The sequence below is a fragment of the Trachemys scripta genome, chromosome 18 (genome assembly GCF_013100865.1).
Source record: "Trachemys scripta elegans isolate TJP31775 chromosome 18, CAS_Tse_1.0, whole genome shotgun sequence".
Taxonomy (NCBI): Eukaryota; Metazoa; Chordata; order Testudines; family Emydidae; genus Trachemys; species Trachemys scripta.
The window spans coordinates 19,197,556-19,217,604 of NC_048315.1; the positions used below are offsets into that span (position 1 = coordinate 19,197,556).

Genomic DNA, 20,049 nt, shown 5'->3' on the forward strand with positions numbered 1-20,049 from the left:
TGTAAACTCTGGGGCAGGGAGTCTCTTACTATGGGTATGTACAGCGCCTAGCACAATAGGGCCTCAATCTCATCTAGGCCTCTAGGCGCAGAGTAGTAAATAATACTTACGATGATACTGTCTGGTCACAAGCTCTCCTGCGGCCCATAGATTCCTCCAGGGTGGATAAAAGCTAGATTTTTTGTGGCTGACTTAGAACCTTCTGAAGCCATATTTGTCACCCTCAAGAGGCACAAAAGGGCAGTGGCCCAGTTTGTCTCATGCCATGAGAGTCACCTTTAAATTATTCTCTTCATGGCTGCGGCATCTGGCGCATGAGTTACAGGCCGCTTATGCTGAACTGACAACTGTGGTTGTGCTCTGCTTATGGGAAAAGGGCCAGACTGGAAAGAGCAGGATCGGGTGGGTTAGAGGCAGGAGGAAGGATACAGTAGAGAAATAAAACCTGCCTTAGAGTGAAAGACTCAAAAGACTTCAAGCGAAGGTTGAGGTGGTGGTAGGGATAAGGTAGAGAAAAGAAGGTAAAGGGACGACGTAGTAGAGATACCCTGATCACGTGTTCATGTTCTGTGACTAAGACAGGGATTTTCGAAATCCTGTAAGGAAACAGCCAATCTGGATTTTAAAATTGCCAGTAACGGAAACCGTTAGTAGATTGTTCCAATGCTTAGTTACGCTCGCTGTTACAAGTGTAACCCTCCTTTCCAGTCTGAGTTTGTCCAGGTTCAACTTCCATTGTCTCCTAGACTGAAGAACCCGTTACCAAATATTTGTTCCCCGTCTAGATACATATAGATTGGGATCGTCACCCCCTTAACCTTTGCTTCAAGTCTTTGGAGTCTTTCACTCTAAGGCAGGTTTTATTTGTTGGGAATTGTTATCCTGAAAGGTGGGGAGGGGAAGGGGGAAGGAGCAGGGGGTCTAGCTTTCAGGTCTGGGCTTTCTCTGGAGGTGGTCCATTCATCCGAGCTGATCAATGGTGGATTTTCTGCTGGAAATAAAGTTTTTTGGACCAATTCAAGAACGCCGGGGAATAGACACAGTGATTGTAAATGGATTGTGGCCCATGTGAAACAGTTCAGTGCTCAGACCTTGTGAGTGGCGCTGCGTGCTTCTCACACCTTTAAGGCACTTGCAAGGGAGAGGCCGTGTGCGGTGGTCTCTGGCAAGCGCTGAGGGGCCCAAGATCTCTGCTGGATCAGAGTTGTCCCCCGAGTTCAGGGCACGCTTAGGTTGGGGGTTCTGGGCCAAACGCTTTAGAGAGAGAGGGCCGAGCCGTGACACTGGAGTCTGGGTCTGGAGCCAAACGGCCCCCGAGGTCGTGGGCGATCCGATCCCATGTCACAATTTGGGTCCCTCTCTTTGGTTTGCTACTCATAGGCACTCAGCAGCTGGTGCTGGGGACGGCAGGGTAGCAGGGAGGCCAGCGGGAAGCTTTCTGCCCTGGCCTACCTGCTCAGAGCTGGTTCTGGGGCCCCAGTGTCCATCCCAAGTAGCAGGCTGGGGTTTGAGTAACTCCATGGGGTGGGGAACCCCCCAGCTGTGGAGCCACTGAGAGCAGATGCGGCCCAATGGGGAGACGCCAGCCTTACACCCGCTTCCCACAGCCAGAGCAGAGACGGCTCCAGCCATGCCCTCTCTCCTCTCCTCTGTGCAGGTGTCTGGGAGGGGACGGTGTGGGCCACATCCTGGCACCTGGGGAACGCCCTAGGCCGGGGGAGTTCCCACCTGGGAGGAGCCTCGTGCATTCCAGCCCCTTCCCACGGCCAGAGAGGCCCTGCCGTGGTTCAGAATGGGGCCCAGCCTGCTTTTCGGGGGTGTAAAAGGCTCCCCAAGGTGCAAAGCGGAAGGAAGACCAAGACCGGCATCGCAGCCATTGACTATCCAAGCCACTGGGTGTCACCGTTGCACTGTATATCCCGGGGACGTCGCTGATTCTCTGTGCTCCCTGGGGGTGAGGTTTCCAATGGGGCGTAGAGAGCTCCTGTCCTCTGGCCTGCCCCACCGCCTGGCCTCTTGTGGAGGCATTGTGCCGCCACTCTGAGTGGTGGCTTTCGCACCCGTTCTGGGCACGTGCGTGAGGCCCCGGAGAATGGGGTCTCTGTCTGGCTAAGCGCACGGAGACGTGGCCGAGGAGAAACTGGTTAATCATAGAATATCAGGGCTGGAAGGGACCTCAGGAGGTCATCCAGTCCAACCCCCCTGCTCAAAGCAGGACCAATCCCCAGACAGATTTTTGTCCCAAATCGCTAAATGGCCCCCTCAAGGATTGAACTCACAACCCTGGGTTTAGCAGGCCAGTGCTCAAACCCAACCCCTGGCATCCTGGAGCGGGGTCCTCTGGGGAGCCCTTGGCAAAGTCCAGCTGGCTCAGGTCTGAGGGAAGTTTCCTGTCTCTCTGTGTGGCCAGCTATCCCTGGCTAGATTAGGGTGACCAGATGTCCCCATTTTAAACCGACAATCCCGATATTTGGGGCTTTGTCTTATAACGGGGCCTATTGCCCCCCACCCCCGTGCCGATTTGTGACACTTGCTGTCTGTCACCCTATGCTAGAGCAGCCCAGCCGAAGATGGCTTAGACCTGGGGCTCAGACACTTAGGCCAGGCCTACACTACAGACCTGCGTCGCTGTGAAAAATCCACCTCCCTGAGCGACGTCGTTATACCGACCGTATGGACAGCGCTGTGTCGATGGGACAGCTTCTCCGCCTCCGGGGAGGTGGGTTAACTACGCCGACAGCAGAGCTCTCTCCCGTCGTGTCGGAGCCACACGGGTGCTGCCCTGAGCTACCGCGACTCTTTGCCCCGGCAGTCCGCAGCGTGCGGCCAGGGCAAATGTTGAAGAGGAAATCCTCAGGGGAAGAGTTGCCCAGATTTTCCCGCATCAAAGCCTTCCCTCGGATCGCCATTTCAAGTGGCGCACGCAACAGGGCATGCCCCATGGCGTCCCGTGAGATCCTGCGATTGGCTTTAAAACAAGGAGGGTTTTTTGTTTTTTTTTAAACGTTGGTTTCTTTTTACTTTCCCTCTGACTTTTGAGCCATTCGTGGGTCACATGTTTTCAAGCTTTTCTCTGCAACTTACTTTAAAAAAAAAAAAAAAGCTGAGACTCTCTCTCACTCACAAGACTCCAGGAGTTGGGGCTTTAAGGGAAGTGCCAGGTACTGCACGACTCAAAATAGAATTGCAGGAACTGGAGACGCTGCACAAGCCAAACACGGGTGGCACGCGGTGAGCTCGTGTTTGTCACTGCTTCCTCGCCTTCGAGAGAACAGCCCCGACTGGCACCAGCTGAAGATCTCGCCTTGCATGTTGAGTTGGAAGAAGGGACAGGCGTTCCAAGCAAAAGCACTTCCCATGCTTTGTTTGCCCGCTGGTGTTGCAAGGTTCTGTGAAAAGACTTTTGTTTAATTAGGAAAACCAACGAGCTGCCCCTCCCTTCTGCAGCACCTGCTCCTCTCTGGTCCGTGGGATCCCACTACACTGCATCTGGGGATAAACACAAGCTGAGAGGGTATTCCTCAGGCAGCACTTTGGTTCCAGTTTCCCAGAGAGGATCAGTGACTGGAATGGGATTCTTGCCTGTGATCTCCCCACTCGCTTCTCCCCTCTGTCTCCAGCTACTCCTAGTGTAAATGGTTTTTTTTTTTTAAACATGCATCTTCTCCTCTCCCAGGACCCAGCCAGACTGTCTCTGCTAAGGAGCTTCGGCAGACAGGGGCGCAGATCTCCAACGTGACCAGCCCCCTCCCAGGTCTCTGGGCTCTCTGCCAGATACTCTGTTTGGTTCCCTGACAGCAGAACCTGAGTCCTTGTGCAGTCATTCACACCAGTGCAACATGGGTGTAACGCGCAGCTGGATCAGGGGGAGCGTTTGACACCACTTTGCTGGTGTAAACGCCTGGACACGGCAGAATCTGGCCATGCGTTGGTAACCTGCGGCCAGTCCGTTACTCCTGGCCTTGAGCCTTCCTTCGTAAGGGGACCAGCGTCCCCTGGGGTTGCTGCATGATGCTATTGCCTGGGACTGATCATGGGCCCAATTCCCTTTGTCCTGCACCTCGTGTTGTCATTGACGCCAGCACAGCACGGTGACCATTCACGCTGGCGTGAGTGATGGCACCGGGTGTAGGAAAGTTCAGCATGCCCCAGGGCCAGAGGACAGAAGGAGCGGCCTGCTGAATTCACAGCTACGGCCACTTCGCATTCAAGCAGCAGCGTTACCTACCTATCAGGCAGGATGCCTGTGTGTGGTAAAGCCCACGCTGGCCCAGCCGGGACCCAGAACCTCAGCGCCCCTGGGGCATCTGCTCTATTGTTACTCCCCCCTTTCTCAACCACCCTTCTAGAGCTGTGTGTAGAACTGCACCTGCTGCGTAAGGGAACGTTGCCACCGTCTGGCACCGCAGCTGGGTGGCTAGGTTAGCTCCGACGCCTCACCCATTCAGATGGGGATATTAGGACGAGTCTTGATTGGCACTTTCCCAGTAGGTTGCGCCAAGGCGGAGCTAGGAGGAAGTAGAGTACATGCTCCCCTCCTCGCTAGCTGGGCGCACAGCTGTTCTTCCCAGCTTTGATCAAACCGGCTGGAGCCAACATTCGGTTGCTCCTGTTCTGTTAGTAAAGGCGACCCAGCAAAAGCTCCGCGGTGCCAGCAGAGGGCGGGGCACCTCTGCGACCCAGCCCGCTAGCAGGTGTTAGGACAAGAGCTGGGTGAATGACTGCTTTTGGGAGAAAAATGATCTCAGGGGGGCTTGACAATAAACTTTTTGAAATTTTCAGCAAACTGAAAAGTGGGTGGGTGGGTGTAGATAGTTTGGGGTCAAATTAAATGTAATTGTTTTAATGCTGAGGGTTTTTTTTTTACATTTTTTTATTGAAGGAAAGTGTGCAAGAAAAAGTGCTTTTGAATCACAATGTATTTTTTCAAAAAGGTTGGATCATTTTGCCTTTTTTTTGTTTTGTTTTTCCTGAGCTGAGAAACTCAGCCAAACCAAGACAACTTTGCCAAACGTTTGAGTCACTGAATCTGCATTTTTTTTTCTGGAAATAAAGACAGCTGACAAATTTCACCAGGCACTAGCCAGGCCCCTGTATGGAGCTGCTGAAACTCTCTGCAGCAAAAACATACCCGCAGCAGGCAGTCTCGGAGCTGGGTCTACAGCCTTGGGCTCGCACTGCAGTGCTAGACACAGCTGTGTAGTTGTTCCCATTCGGGCTAAAGCTCAGGATATGATACCCCGGGAGGGGGGTGGGTTTCAGAACCCCAGCTCCAGCCTGAGCGGGACAATTTGTAGCACTGTAGTACAAATCGGAGGCTGTAGCCCCAGGCTCTGAGTTTGCAATATGTGTGACCTGACTGTGGCCAGGCAGAGGGACGGATTGTGGCATACCAGGAGCGTTACCTAGTGGCAGCTGCTCTAAGCTAGGTATACTCAGGTTTGGGAAGTACCAGGAGAGAAGATAAGCCAAGATGCTGTGGGGAAGTGATGCTGGTGAATTGGTAGGAAGTGCCCCTCCTATTGGATGAACACTTGGCCCCACCAAAATCCTTTCTCATTGACTTCATGTCCCCCTCCGCATCAGGGCTGGACTAATACCCCTGTGGTGGTGATAGAGGATCTGTCTTTCAGATGAGATGAGAAGCTGGTGCCGACCAACTGCGCTCACCAAGGAGCCGCTGGCACTTTCCACCCGAGTCGGCACGTTAACCCAAGTGCCGTGGCCAAATTCCAGGGATTCCTCCCAACTCCTCAGTGGTTTCCAGGGGATAACTTCTCTCCTGTTCTGTTGTGGTTAAGAGGTTGCCGGCTGCCACCTTCCACCCCCCAGGTAGCTGCCTCTCAGCAGAGGGTGAAGTGATCCGTGCATACAGATAGACGGAGAGTTTGTAAAGCCTGTTGGCTTCATTGTATTTTTTAAAAATAGTACCGAGTAAATAATAATACTTAGCTCTATACCTCAGTAGATCTTAAAGCTCTTTACCAAGGAGTTCAGGATCATTATCTCCATTGTAGACATGGGAAACTGAGGCACGGTACTTTGGCCAAGGTCACCCAGCAGGCCAGAAGCGGGAATAGAACCCAGGTTTCCTGTGTCTCAGGCCTTGGTCCACTAGGCCACGCTGCTGTCTCCCTTCATTTTTATAAAACAGGCTTTTAATAGTGCAACCACGGTGGGGGGAAAAGAGCGACAACATTATACCCAGATATAAAAGGGTCTTTCTGTCTGAAAGCTGGTAACTCAAGTGTTAGCTTGAAGAACAGCTTTGTTTCATTCAACCTGCTAATGATAGTCCTTGGCACTTCTCTAGTGCCTTTCGTCTGAGGATCTCCCTACACCAACATGAGGGAACAGAACGGGTGCTGGGAGTCAATCTCTGTGACTCTGACTCGCAGCATGACAGTGGGCAGCTCACAGCCCTCGCTCTGTGCCTCAGTTTCCCCATAGCTAAAATAGCGAAGATAACCATGATCTGTCTCTTTGTGGGAGTTTTTTTTTTTTAAATCAACTGCTGTGTCTCTCCTGCTCTCCCCTTCCCTGACCTCAGATCTGTGTGGAAAAGGGAAGAGACAGGTAAGCGGAAACTCGAAGTGCTCAGATGTTTGGAGACTAACTCCTTTGAATTGTCTCAGGCAGGAGCCGTCAAAGCACAGATCACGGAGATCTGTATTGCAGCAGTCTGTGACCGGCCTCACTGGCGGGAGAAATTCACCCCTACACGCAGAGGCCTGGCTCAATGCCTTTGCATCAGTCCTTCTGACCCTGTATTTTTAGGACTTGAGTGATGCACAGGTTTTGTGCTGGGTCTTTGCACAGGGATGAATTTCATCCTGCTCTGAATAATCAAGCAAGCTCCAGTGGTTGGGATAACACCGTTGCCCTGACAATTTCACCAAACTTTCCCGGTTTCCCAACTGCTTCCTCGTTCCACCGAGCTCCAGGGTCCAGATGCCACCATACCAAAGACGGTTCTGCTAATGCACTCGAACTTGCTAGTGCAAAGATAGCTGCATGGGACAACAAAACAAAACTACCCTTAGGTAGAAGCCTCTGAGAAGTCACGTGGACTGGAGTGTGATGAGTGAACTATAGCCAGTAAGCTAACAAGGACTCCAAAAATGTTTCCCCTTTAATCTGTGACAAACCACAGACCTCAGCAGCGGTAACAAAGATCCCAAGGGGCAAATTCTGTCCGTGTGTTATATTTGATGCTTAATGTAGTGTCATCCCCCTTCGCACCCATCCTGCTTGGTAAGATGGTATGAGTCAGTTCTGATATCCCTTATCCAGTAACCCTTTCTTGCCTGTGTTCTCCTGGCATACCAACGACGCTTGATCCTTTTCCTTCTCCATTTCAGGCAACGCCTCTGATTCTGCTCCCTTGTCGTTCCCAGGTGAGATCTTCTTAGAACTGCTTCTGGACAAAGAGTTTTGTACCCAAAAAATGGGGTTTTGTCAAAAATGAATATATTGGGGAGAGTGGAAATGGGGATGAGATTTTGAGTTTTGCTTTGAAAAAAACAAATGGGTTTAAAATGAAAAATTTGTCAAAATTTTTTGCGGAGGTAAAATAAGAGTTTCCTGACTGGAAATATTACTAGAAGCCATGGGGGAATTTTTGCAGTTTCCTGGCCATCTCTGATGGGCAGTGCCATAGAGCTGGGCGTCCGCGGTTCTAGTGAATGACCGACTGATTTGGCAAGGCAAACGGTGTGTCATTTATACAGACGCGTGTTCTATTTCTAATTATTTGACAGATCATTTATGTGTGGCTGATTTCAGCCCAGGAATTATCCATGGATTGGTTTGCTGTGAGTATTAGCAATTTGCTGCCTGCACCAGGTGACAGGTCACCCAAGTCACATGATACCATTTCTCTTCTCTCATTGGACGATTCCCTAACCCAACAAGAGCTTTCAAGATGGCCGAGTGAATGTGTCCGGTGCAGAGATATAGACCTGACCCTTTGCTTCCCACAAACAAATAGAAACCCACTCACCAGAATCAAAGCAAATGCCAGCAAGACAGCAGCCTACTACTGGTATCAACTAATGGAGCTACTCCCTTTGCTTAAGTGGTAGCAATCTGGGATTTGGTGCAGAAGGTCATAGGTTCAAACTCTGCTGATGACCCGTGGTGGGAGTCATGGTGCATTCATTACCTAATTAGGGCTAGTGTGTTGCCTGGTTACTCGCCTCACTGTGACCTTCCTCCTTGCAGAGGTGCGGTTGGTCAATGGGCACAGCCGGTGCCAGGGGCGTGTGGAGATCCTCTACAATGGCTCCTGGGGGACGGTGTGCGACGACGACTGGGACCTAGTGGACGCCAACGTGGTGTGCCGCCAGCTGGGTTGCGGCCATGCCCTCGCCACGCCGGCCACCCTGACCTTCGGCCACGGGCGGGGGCCCATCTTCTTGGACAATGTGGACTGCCAAGGGAGGGAGGTGGCCCTGAGTGAGTGCGGGAGCCGTGGCTGGGGCATCCACAACTGTTACCACTATGAGGATGTGGCCGTCACGTGTAACGGTAAAAAGGTTTGGTTCCATCCTATGGCGGGGGCAGGGGCAGCGGCAGCGAGGGGGTTACATGACTGACGCCTCTTCAGACCCCGCAGGCAGGGCCCAGCAGCCCCCTTGTCTCACGTCCCTCTTGTGACTGACTCCTAGGATTTCCGGTCGGAGGTCACCCTGGCTTCCTCACCAGGGCCCCCGGGCCCGGCACTGGGCTCTCGGAGGAGATGGTGCGCGGGGCTGGGCTGTTGGGGATTGGTCATCTGCTACCAGCCACCTGAGCTAGGGTCCAGAACTGAGCAGCACTGGGGCCTGGCTTGGGTTGATTAAACTGACCCTCCCTCCACATCTTTCCCTTTCTGCCGTGCCCTTTGCTCTCACTCTGTCCTGGCCCCTGGCTCCACATTCCCCGCTCTGTGACCTCCCTTAGGACCCCTGTGACCAGGGGCTCCCCTCTCAGACCTAGTTAGGGTGGTGGGGGCAGGTGCCCGGAGCTGGGCCAGATTTGCAGACAGACGCCGGCCCAGGCCGAGCAGAGAGACAGTGGATTTGTGATCCCCTAGGAGGTAGGGACTGGTTGATTGAGGAAGGCGTCCAGCCTTGATTGGAGGAAAGGGGCTGACCTGGAGGGAAAGGGATGATGCGTTTCAGGATGCAGCTGTGAAGGGGGGTGGGAGGAGCTGGTCGGGAGGTGCGCTCAGGCCGGCTGTTGGGGAGGAGATCTCTGGAGGCTTGGTGGGTTGATCCGGCTGCTGAGTGTCCAGGCTGAAGTGCTCTACTCAGGCCATTGGAGGTTTGTCCATTGCTGTTCATAGCCGGGATGCTGATGAGAGCGAGGCAGAGTGAAAAAATTCCCAGTGCGCTGGGAGGGGGCTCCCAGGGGGCAGGGCCGGCTTTTGACCCAGAGCAAAATGTTACCCTGCTGGCCGGTGAACGCAGCGATGGGGGTGACACTGCCCTGTCCGGGGCTCCTCCCTCCCGCCCAGACTGAGCTCAAAGACACAGACGTGGGGGCTGCTCCGCTAATAACGACCAGCCCTCCAGCTAGCCTGGCCTGCAAGGAAAAAATGACCCTTCCCTCTAGCACTCAGCATTACACACGGGTCTGAACAGCGCTTAGCCCGTCCGCATCACTTTGCAAACAGGGACCAATCCCCAGCAGCAGGACTGAGTGTCATTGTCCTCAGTTTCCCCCGCAGAGCGGTGAGGTGACTCCCCCAAGAGTGGTCCGGGTCGGAGGCAGGATTAGAACTCGGGTTCTTTGCTCAACGTTGCTGGCTCTCACAGGGTGATCGCGAGTCTCCTGATATTTGCCGTTTTTCTAGCCGGCGCATCGGCGTGTGTGAACGTCGCTGCTCTCCCCTGGGCTCCGGAGGCTGGGGCGGCATATCCAGCGGGTGTATTTATTACGGGGCGGGTGGGAAAGGAAAATGAGTAAAGCCACCCTGACGCCCAGCCTGCCTCTGGCTCTCTTTGCAGAGCTCTCCCCCACCCGGGCAAGCAAAGGACCAGCGAGCAGAACCGCCACAGCCACCCTGCCGAACGGGAAGAGTAAGCATGTCGGAGATGGGCTTCTCACTCCTCACATTCCCTCCCTGCCTCCTACTCCCCCTTCGAAGCCCTTATTGTCTGGCGTCTTTCCACCGGAGGCCAGGCCAGGGCGCCCAAGCAGGGCATGTAGACTCTCCCCATCCCTTTCCCCCAGGTGTGGGCCAGCTTCCCCACTGAGAGCAGAAGAGGCAGGTGAGACCAAGGCCAAGGATGACCCCAGTGGGTTACTGAGGTCCCTGCATTGCCGTGGGGCTGCTGCTTAGAGCAGGGGCTGTCCAGAGCGGGTCTCCCAGTTTGGGGACGGGACGTCCCAACTCCATGGGCTGCTTTTGCTGCCATGTGCAAAGTCGCGTCTCACTTGCTGTTCCCCATCCCCTCGAAGCCTCCTTCGGCACGGCCTGCTCCTGTCGCTCCCGTGCGATCCCGCTCGGTGCTCTGCCCGCCCCGGGGAGAGCTCTGACACTCACCCCATCTGCCCTCGCGCAGGCGATGGCAGTGTTCGGCTGGTGAGCGGCGCCGACCCCTGCCGGGGCAGGGTGGAGATCTTCTACCAAGGGACCTGGGGCACGGTGTGCGACGACGACTGGGGCATGAGCGACGCCAGCGTGGTGTGCAGGCAGGCGGGCTGCGGCCGCGCAGTGGCACACAAGAGCAACGCCTACTTCGGCTACGGCACGGGACGCATCCTGCTGGACAACGTGAACTGCGAGGGCAGCGAGCCCCGCCTCTCGGCCTGCTACAGCCTGGGCTGGGGGATCCACAACTGCGGGCACCACGAGGACGCGGGCGTCATCTGCACAGGTAAGGGAGCAAAGCCTCATGGGAACGGCCACCCTCTTGGTTGCCCTGCCGGGGATGGGACTGAGGCGCAAGCCACGGCCTGTGTGGATTGGGCGCGGAGCGGGCCAGGCTGATTGGAGGATTACCGCCTTCCCCACAAGCATCTGAACCATGACAGTGCAAGCCCTGGATAAGCCTTGACCGATGCGATGGCTGCCTCCTTGGCCGGCATGGAGACCAGCCCTCCAGAGCAGAATGTCTGAGTCTCTACAGGTAGATCCAGCCCCGTGGGGGGAAGGGGCAGGGCTGCAGTAGAATCAGACTCTGTAAATTGTCTATGGAGAGGAGTGAGTAGCACACAGCGAGCCATGGGTTATGTCCCCGGTCACTGCTACTGCTCAGGGCTGTGCTAAACAACCCTACGCTGCTTCCTGCACTCATGACGCATTGGAGCAAAATTGTGCAGGGCTGAGTATTTTAACCGTGGCTTCCAGTCGCACGGGCGCGTGCATTGGCACCCACAAGGATGGCTGTGCAAGCTGCTACAAGCCAGCCCCCCGTCATCCGTCCTGAGGGAGCTCTAGCTGACTTCAGCCCTGCCCCCAGGATGAGCGGTTGCTGGAGTACCATGCTGGAGCATGTGCTAGCCCGGGGAGAGTAGTTCTGGCAGCAGAAGAACTATTAGGCTGAATGGAACAGAACTACGAGCGACTAATCCGGGGTAGGGAATCGGGATCATAACGCCAGAGAAGTTGGAGTCTGGTGTTACTCCTGGGGGAATTCTGCGACACTGCATGTGCGCAGAATTTATGTCCCCTGCAGATTTCTTTGCTTCCCCCCAGAAAAATTACTCCTGACAGGAAGCAAAGGGAAGCCGCAAGAGCGGTCACGCAGCGCAGGCAGGTTGGTTCGGGCGCCTGGCGCAGCTGGTAGAGACATAAATCACCATCGAGGGGGGAAGGGGGCTTGGCAGTCGTGCGAGTGAGAGACACTCTGTCCCTCTTGCTTGCTATTGCAGCACGCTTGGTGTGGAGGGGCAAGGCTTCAGGGTGTTTCTGAGGAGGGAGGCATGGGGCAGAGCAGAATGTAGCAGCCTGCCTGCTTAGTGAATTGTTCCCATTGTCTTTGTGAATTCCCCAGGAGTATAAAACAGGTGTAAAAGTTTTAAGGCTCCTTCATATTGCCAGAGTGGTGTAAGGACAGTCTGGCCTTATAAATGCTTATGGTGCTTTAGTGATTAGAACTGGTCTAAGTTTTTGGACTGAAAAAAATTCCTATCAAAATGTGCTCCGTGAACTGTTTGCTACTGACCTTTCTGGAGATGGTCAGTAGCCAATATAAATTGTGCTTTTGATTCCCCAGCCCTCACTTGCTCTTCAGTTGCCTATGATGTAACCCTGAGCATATGGCTGCATATATTGACTAATAACTAGAAATAAACGGTCAAACTTAGCTACGTTATTATTATGCAAGGTGGTTTGAGGATTTCCTCCAATGCTCCCCACTCCATTCTCCATCCATTGTATTGTAGTTTAAATAAATTACTGAAATAATTGAAACCAGGGTGATTATACTGCATTATTTTGACAAATAAAATATGCAGAGTTTGGCAGAATTTTAAAATATTCTGCACAGAATTTTTAATTTTGGGGGGCAGAATTTTTAATTTTTTTGGCACAGAATTCCCCCAGGAGTACTGGTGTGTAGCAGCCACTGGAAAGGAACTGAGATGTTGCCATAACATGACCCAGAGCCAGGGTGCTGATAACGCCCCTGCGCTGAGTCTAACGGCTCAGTCCTGAAATCAACCAGAGCTCTGCCACCGAAGGCAGTGACAGCCGGCCGGTGAGGCGGCTTAGGGCTCCTGTGAGCAGTTCTGGTGACCAAGGAAGGGCACAGCGGGTCCGACCAGGAGGAAAGCTGAGTGGCTGCAAACCTGCTCGGCCTTGGAGAAAACGGAAAGCTGAATGTGATGCAGGGAAAAGGGGGCAAATCTCTTGACAGTTGGCCAGAGCGAAGGCTCAAGCCACAAAGCTCTGCAGGTGGGTTTGAACCCCGGACCACCTCAGGGAACCCAAATCACCCAGGCCCAGCATGGTTTTGACCCTCCTCAAAGGGAATGAAATGCAGTTGGCACTACACACTGAGCATGCTCTAAATGCACTGATGGGACGGGCATGCCTGAAAGAGCTCCTTGTGGGCCTCCCCTAAGTGCCCCCCATTTATCTAAGCCCAGATCTACACTACAGCGTTAGGTCCACGCAAGGTAGATCGATTTCAGTGTCTACACTAACATTTCACTCCTGTTGCTGTAATTCGCCCGCTACCCCGACTTAATAACTCCACTTCCCTGAGCGGTGTAGTGACGCGGTCGACGCGGTGTCGGTGTGGACGCCGCCTTGCTTACAGCGACTGTTGCTGGCTTTCAGACCCGCCCCACAATGCCCCATACAGACAGCTCAGTTGGTGCAAGCGCTCCCGGTGAGGCCGTGTACGGCCGACACAAGGAGGAAAGTGTAGACGTGCAAGCGATGTAATTCCTGTGGGCCAACCTAAGTTTGGCCAACTTAATTGTGTAGTGTAGACATGCCCTAAGTTACTTACATGGCTCCCAGTGCCACATGATCTGATGGCCGTATAATCTCTAATGTACCCCACAGCACCCTGGAGCGGCAGGGCAGGGCTGTTATCCCCATTACACGGATGGGGAACTAAGGCACAGAGAGGTTAAGTGACTTGCCCAAGGTCATATAGGAAGTCTGTGGCGGAGCAGGGACTTGAAAGTAGGGCTCACAAGGCCTAGGGGACTAGCCACTGGACCATCTTTCCTCATTACCTGCTAGGCTGAAACCCAAGAGATGGATAAAACACAATGGAGAGAGGCTGGGACTAGTCTGAGCAGCAACTTACAAGGAAAATGACTCTGGCTGCCTGCGATTTCCTGGCGCTGGTGGAAAACAAGCTGCCTTGGTCAGGAAGTGGAGTGATTGGCTGTCAGCTGCTGGGCACTCAGCCATCCCCGGCCTCCCTTTCTCGTCCCCTCTTTCAATTCTGTATCTCTGTTGATTACCATTTATAATGTTAATAATCCCCTTGAATTCCCTCATTATCGCAGCTAATGACTGGAGCACTAAGTGCCGTCACTTTCGCTTCCCAGTGATTAACTAACAAAGAGGCTGATGGGCGCAAAATGAGCAATTTTCTCAGGCTGTTCCTTTCTTGCCTAACTAGCCATTGTCCTGCAAGCCGGGGAGATGGAAACGCTGGCCCGGAGAGCCTTGGTGGGATGGCTTGTATGGGGTGGGCGCTGTTCTGAATGGGGGCAGCGGCTCCACAGAGTGGGTGAGGCCCAGCTGGGAGAACAGAACCTCTAGGGGAGATCGGCGGCAAGGCGAGAGAGGGGGCCTTGGTCCTGGCCTGCTGGGTGGAGTGAGACGTCTAGGCAGAATGGGCTGGAGCGCTGTGGTGTGAGCGGTGCGCTGTACCTGGGCCTAGCCACCGTCACGGCCAAGCCCGGTCAGGTGCTACAATATTAGAATTGCCAGGTGTCCGGTTTTCAACCGGAACATCCAGTCAAAAAGGGACTCTGGTGGCTCCGGTCAGCACCGCTGACCAGGCCGTTAAAAGACCGCAGCGCCAGTGGGGCAGGCAGGCTCCTTAGCCGCGCGGCTCCCGGGAAGCTGCCAACATGTCCCTCCGGCTCCTAACAGAGGGGCAGCCATGGGGACTCTGCGTGCTGCACCCACCCCTAGCGCTGGATCCGCAGCTTCCATTGGCCAGGACCCGCAGCCAATGGGAGCTGCGGGGGCGGCACCTGCAGTCTGGGGCAGCGCATGGAGCCACCTGGCCGAAGCCTGCACCCCAAACCCCTGCCCCAGCTCTGAGCCCCCTCCCACACACTGATCCCCTTGGCCCCAGCCCCGTCCTACAGCCCAAACCCCTCATCCCTGGTCCCACCCCAGAGCTCGCACTCCCAGCCAGAGCCCTCACCCCCACGCACACACACCTCAACCCCCTGCCCCAGCCTGGAGCCCCTTCCCGCACCCTGAACCCCTCACTTATGAGGCCACCCTAGAACCTGCACCTCCAGCCCAGAGGCCTCACTCCCTGCTTCAGTCCCCTCCCACACTCCCAACCCCTTGGCCCCATCCCGGATCCCGCACCCCAACCCCCTGCCCCAGCCCGGTGACTATGAGCAAGCGAGTGAGGGCGGGGCAAAGCGAGCGATGGGGGGGGGAATGGAGTGAGTGGGGGCGGAGCCTCAGGGAAGGGGCGGGGCAGGGCAAGGGTATTCGGTTTTGTGCGATTAGAAAGTTGGCAGCCTGATGCTACATGGAGGCCCGCATGCCGGGATGGCTCATCATATCCGCTGCACCTCAGTACTAACAGGGGGAGTCGGTTGTAATTTGTGCCATTTCGTGCCAGCTAGAAGGAGTTCTTGGGCACCTGGCAGGTGGCCCTGTGCTGGGCAGCATGTGGCTACCCTGAGCCTCCAAGCAGCATGGTTTGGTAGCCAGCCCACGTCTCGCTTCGCTGTGCTCAATGCCTCTGGCTCTAGAAAGGGGTGAGGAAGGTGGACCCCAACATGCCAGCCACGCTCCGCCAGGGTGGCAGCAGGACAGGGTCACCCGCTTCCTTTCCAGCCGTGGGCCCAGCTCTCCGCAGCCCACCTCGTTCTCACTGGTAGGGAAGGACGACTGGGTACGCGGCTGAGATGGGAACTTGGCAGGTTGAGTGGGGGATCTCCAGAGCTGAAGACACGAGTCTCTCTAGGTTGAGCTAACGCACCAGACTAGCCGGCTGTAACACACCCATAGCCTCCGGGGATCTGGATAATGGGGCCTGGAAGAGTTCAACTTTTTTTTTTTTTGACGCTATTGACTCATAATATGGATGTTTATTGTAAAATTTTTATTTATTGAAATTTGCCCAAAATGATGGCTTTTAAGCATTCTTTACATTTTGATCAATTTGAATGTTCACAGTTGTGGGAAATTACTGGGGTCAGTCAATAGGAGGGGGCCGGATAATTGTTTAATGACAGAAAAGGTTGAGATTCCAAAGGTTAAAAGCTTTGTAACCGTTCACACACAAATTGTCAATATCACTGGTCAAAATATACAAAGAAAATAGCCTTAAATCAAACTCTAGTAAGTCCTCAACTGGCATGTTCTGTACAAGTTGAACCTCTCTAGTCTGGCACCCTCGGGACCTGACCGGTGCCAAACCACAGAAGTCAATGCAGAGTGCCAGCGGGTCTCCATAGGCACGGGAAATAAGGGTGCGGGGGGTGCTGCAGCACCGCCAGGCTTTGCACCCAATGTGGCCCCCCCACCTGGGGGCTCCGATGCTGGCCCCAGGTCCCAGCCACCAGCCCCTTGCCCAAGATCCCACCCGCCAGCCCCAGGTCCTCCCCCTCCCTCCTGGAGCTCGAATGCTGTGAATCAGCTGTTTGCGGTGCTCTGGAAGTGCTGGGAGGGAGGAGGAGTAGTTGGTAAGCAGGGGGCCGCCGGTGTGTGAGAGGCACGGTGGGAGGGGGCAGAGAGGGGAGCTTGGCGCTGGTGGATGCTCCGGACCCACTAATTTTTTCCCGTGTGTGCTCCAGCCCCGGAGAACCCATGGAGTCGGCACCTCTGCCGGACCACGGATGTTGCTGGCCCATGGAGTGCCGGATTAGAGAGGTCCAACCTGTACTTTCCCAGTCTGTCCGCTTCAATTACTATTGACGGAAATATTTTTTCAGCAGTTTGGGCATGTACGGGGAAATGGATGTTTACTGACATTTACCGATAAAAATCGAATCCTTCCAATCCTTTGTATAACAGACACTGATCCCAACCCGTGGGTTACCTAGGTGCATTTCGCAGGGCACTAAGCTCTGAACACATGTTCCCAAGGCACCAGCCAGTGTCTGAAGTAGGAGCTGCTAAGTGCGCGGCTGGAGGAGTGAAGAAAGATTGACACATGTCTCTCTGTTCTCTGGACGGGCTCCCTTCTGGCTGCCCATCCTCTCAAAATGACTCAGTGCAAAAAGTTACGGCCGCTGGTCATGTGGCCTCTGCCTCTACGTGTGTCTCCGCAGGGCTGCGGGTTTCGACGGTGGCACCATTCACCACCTTGGCTGCCCGGGTCTACGGAGAGTCATTCACTGCCACTGCCACAGGTAAGGCCAACGTGGCCCGTTCCCCCATCCGGAGGGACGATGCGTGCGGAGACCTACAGCTCCAAGGCTTGTGCATTGATCATAGCAGCTGCCCCATAACATTGTCCTGTGGAGGACACAGCTGTGATCCGAACCGGCTCACTATCCTTCCTGGCCCAGCCACCCATACTGGGGAAGCAGGGCGCTGATCCCCCGTCCCGGGTTTTCGCCTCGCCTTCCCCTTTGGAGTCATCAGGAGAGACGCTGGGTGGCCTAGAGACACGGCTGCCAAGAATTCAGCCCAGTCCAGAGGGCTGCACAGGTCATGCCGAGCTTCGCTCCATCCACAGCACTGGGTGGGTTCCTTCCCGGGGCCCAGCAGCAGGATCACAGGGGCTGCCAACGTCTCCAGGTCCCTAAACACCTGCTAGTGGGATGCTCGCTGCACAAGTCTCCCCGGGGGCACTGCGCTCTGATTTTGTTGCTACAGCCACTTATGGCGTCCCGGGGTGACCGTGATGCCGGGGAACTAGGCGCTTGTGGGTGAAATTCACCAAGGTCCCGCTTCAACGCATAGGGTGATGCCTTGCACAAAGAACTGCCCCCCATAGGGTCTAAATGGGCCTGCTTCTCATCAGTCCAGCCTTTCCCCTGAACTCCCACCCTCCTAATGCCGCTGCTTGTCCTTGCAGTGACGGATGCCGGAGATCAGCCCTCGCCAGAGACTGAAGTGATCACAGCGGCCCTTCTGGCCGCGGGCAAGAGAAGTAAGTGTGCGTACTCCCCGCAGGCGGGTGTTGGCTCTGGACGGCCCAGAGATTCCCCGCAAAGCCAAGGCAGCCACACGGCTCGCCTGCCAAGGCTGCCAAGGCTCGAATGAAAGCCTCGAGGGCCCCTGGTTCTCCGTCGCAGCCCTGCGATATTGACTCAGCCCCTGCTCAACCACATGGAGCACGTTGCGCCATTTATATAGTGGCGTAGGCGGTAGAAACTACGAGTCCCAGCAATGCCATGCTCTACCTTGAGCCTAAAAGGGAGCACGGCATGCTGGGACCTGTACTCTCGCTGGGCCCTACCTCCTATCAAAGATGAGGGCAACTGCTGCAGAGCACCGGGCTGCACCGGGCACGTGACTGTATCCCTCCCCACCACCTGCCTCAACCAGAATCTCTCGACTTTCCGGCCTTCCACGTCACCTTTGCTCTCCGGGTCTGACCAACAGGTGGCAGCATCCGGCTGGCGAACGGGAACAGCAGCTGCCAAGGCCGGGTGGAGGTTCTGTACCGCGGCACCTGGGGCACAGTGTGTGACGACGACTGGAGTTTCACCAATGCCCAGGTGGTCTGCCGGCAGATGGGCTGCGGGGTGGCGGTGGCGGCCACCATTCTGGGCTCTTTTGGTTACGGCACCGGGCCCATCCTTCTGGACAACGTGGATTGTGCCGGCCAGGAGGCTGACCTGGCGAATTGCTTTCACCTGGGCTGGGGGCAGCACAACTGTGGGCACCATGAGGACGCCGGCGTCATCTGCAGAGGTGAGATACGTGTGGGTGCTCCATACAGCACATCCTACCCTGCCCCAAGCAGTACGCAGGGTTCCAAGCTCCCTCCAAAGCTAGCCAGATCTGGGACCACCCCTAGGGCGTGCCACCAGCAGCCGGACTCAGCATGCCTTGGGACGGAATTAATGGGCCCCAGAGAGTGCCATCGGAGTCCCTGCAGCCTCCCAGGTGTGCCGTCTGAACTGGGAACCTGGATTCCAGCCGCTCGAGCGGGAGATGGGCCACACGGGGTGTTTGGAGCACATCGTATTTAGTCCGGGGCTCGGGGTTTCGTTCAGGCTGGAATTGGAAGGGGCTGGGCTTTCCGTGAGACTCCAGCCCAGCTTGGTGGAATCCCATGAGACTCCGGGGGAATTTCAGACACGCCCTCCTGCTTCTGGATTCCCCCAGAACCGAAACCTTAGGATCAGGTTCAGATGGGGGGTTTCAAATCCAAGCTCCCAGAACTTCAGAGGGTTCAGGTCTGAGGTGCTAGTTTTGGCCCAGGCGGGTCCCCATTTCCAGACTGGCATCCACTGGGGAATGGGACGCTGTCATTAAACGTGACCCATCAGGCCTTCAGCCTCCCCTGTGAATTCCAATGCCTGCTTTCAGGGGATGTTTGCCCTTCCTCTGTTTCCTAAATGCACCACACCTCTGCAATCTGCAGCGTGTCTCCTCTCCCCGCCTATCTGTCTGGGTCTACCTCGCTCCAGCCCAGTCACTCACGCTCCACGACATCCGCCCCCGAGCTGGAGACCAGAGATGTCTGATCATTGTTCTTTCCATCCATCCTTTGCTGGAGCAGGTGTGGACGAGTCCGGAGATCATTTCAGAGAAGATGCTTTTGCGACCGCCACCTCAGCCACAACTCGTCCCAAGGACGGTAGGTACCCCATGGGGCCAACAGCACCCCCAAACCATCTTCAGGCAGCCATAGGGCTCCTCCCAGAGAAACCCCCAGGGGCCAGTGTTTGGCAGAGAAGTCAGAGATGAAGGCAGCTGAGGGCTGGTTTAGATCATGCCCAGTCCTGCCTTGAATGCAGGGGATTGGACTAGAAGACCTCTCAAGGTCCCTTCCAGTCCTATGAGTTTGATTCTATGATACCGCCCGTGGCATTGGCTGAAACCAATTGGTTGGCTGATCAGAAGTGCTACCACAGCACAGGGATAGCAGGCATCATATGGTTGACTCCCTCCCACGGTGTCTGTCATCGGTGGATCTCAAAGCACCTTTACTGTAGCCCAGGGGTGGGCAAATTTTTTGGCCCGAGGGCCACATCTGGGAATGGAAATTGTATGGCGGGCCATGAATGTTCACGAAATTGGGGGTTGGGGTGCAGGAGGGAGTGAGGGCTCTGGCTGGGTGTACGGGCTCTGAGGTGGGGCCAGAAATGAGTTCAGGGTGTGGGAAGGGGCTCCGGGCTGGGGCAGGGGGTTGGGGTGCGGGTGGGGGGGTGAGGGCTCTGGATGGGCTGCGGGGTCTGGGGTGCAGGAGGGTGGGACCGAGGGGTTCAGGGGGT

General features: G+C 55.4%; 1 protein-coding gene across 1 annotated transcript in view; it reads left to right on the forward strand.

Moving 5' to 3' along the window:
- Nucleotides 1–2,673: 2,673 nt before the first annotated feature.
- SSC4D (scavenger receptor cysteine rich family member with 4 domains) overlaps nucleotides 2,674–20,049 on the forward strand; it is an 18,962-nt gene continuing 1,586 nt past the window's right edge. The window contains exons 1-10 of the mRNA XM_034752883.1: nucleotides 2,674–2,719; nucleotides 2,813–2,950; nucleotides 7,362–7,397; nucleotides 8,224–8,529; nucleotides 9,993–10,064; nucleotides 10,551–10,865; nucleotides 16,927–17,007; nucleotides 17,679–17,753; nucleotides 18,209–18,520; nucleotides 19,335–19,412. Coding sequence (XP_034608774.1) covers nucleotides 2,674–2,719; nucleotides 2,813–2,950; nucleotides 7,362–7,397; nucleotides 8,224–8,529; nucleotides 9,993–10,064; nucleotides 10,551–10,865; nucleotides 16,927–17,007; nucleotides 17,679–17,753; nucleotides 18,209–18,520; nucleotides 19,335–19,412 — 1,459 coding nt within the window. The remainder of the gene's footprint in view (nucleotides 2,720–2,812; nucleotides 2,951–7,361; nucleotides 7,398–8,223; nucleotides 8,530–9,992; nucleotides 10,065–10,550; nucleotides 10,866–16,926; nucleotides 17,008–17,678; nucleotides 17,754–18,208; nucleotides 18,521–19,334; nucleotides 19,413–20,049) is intronic.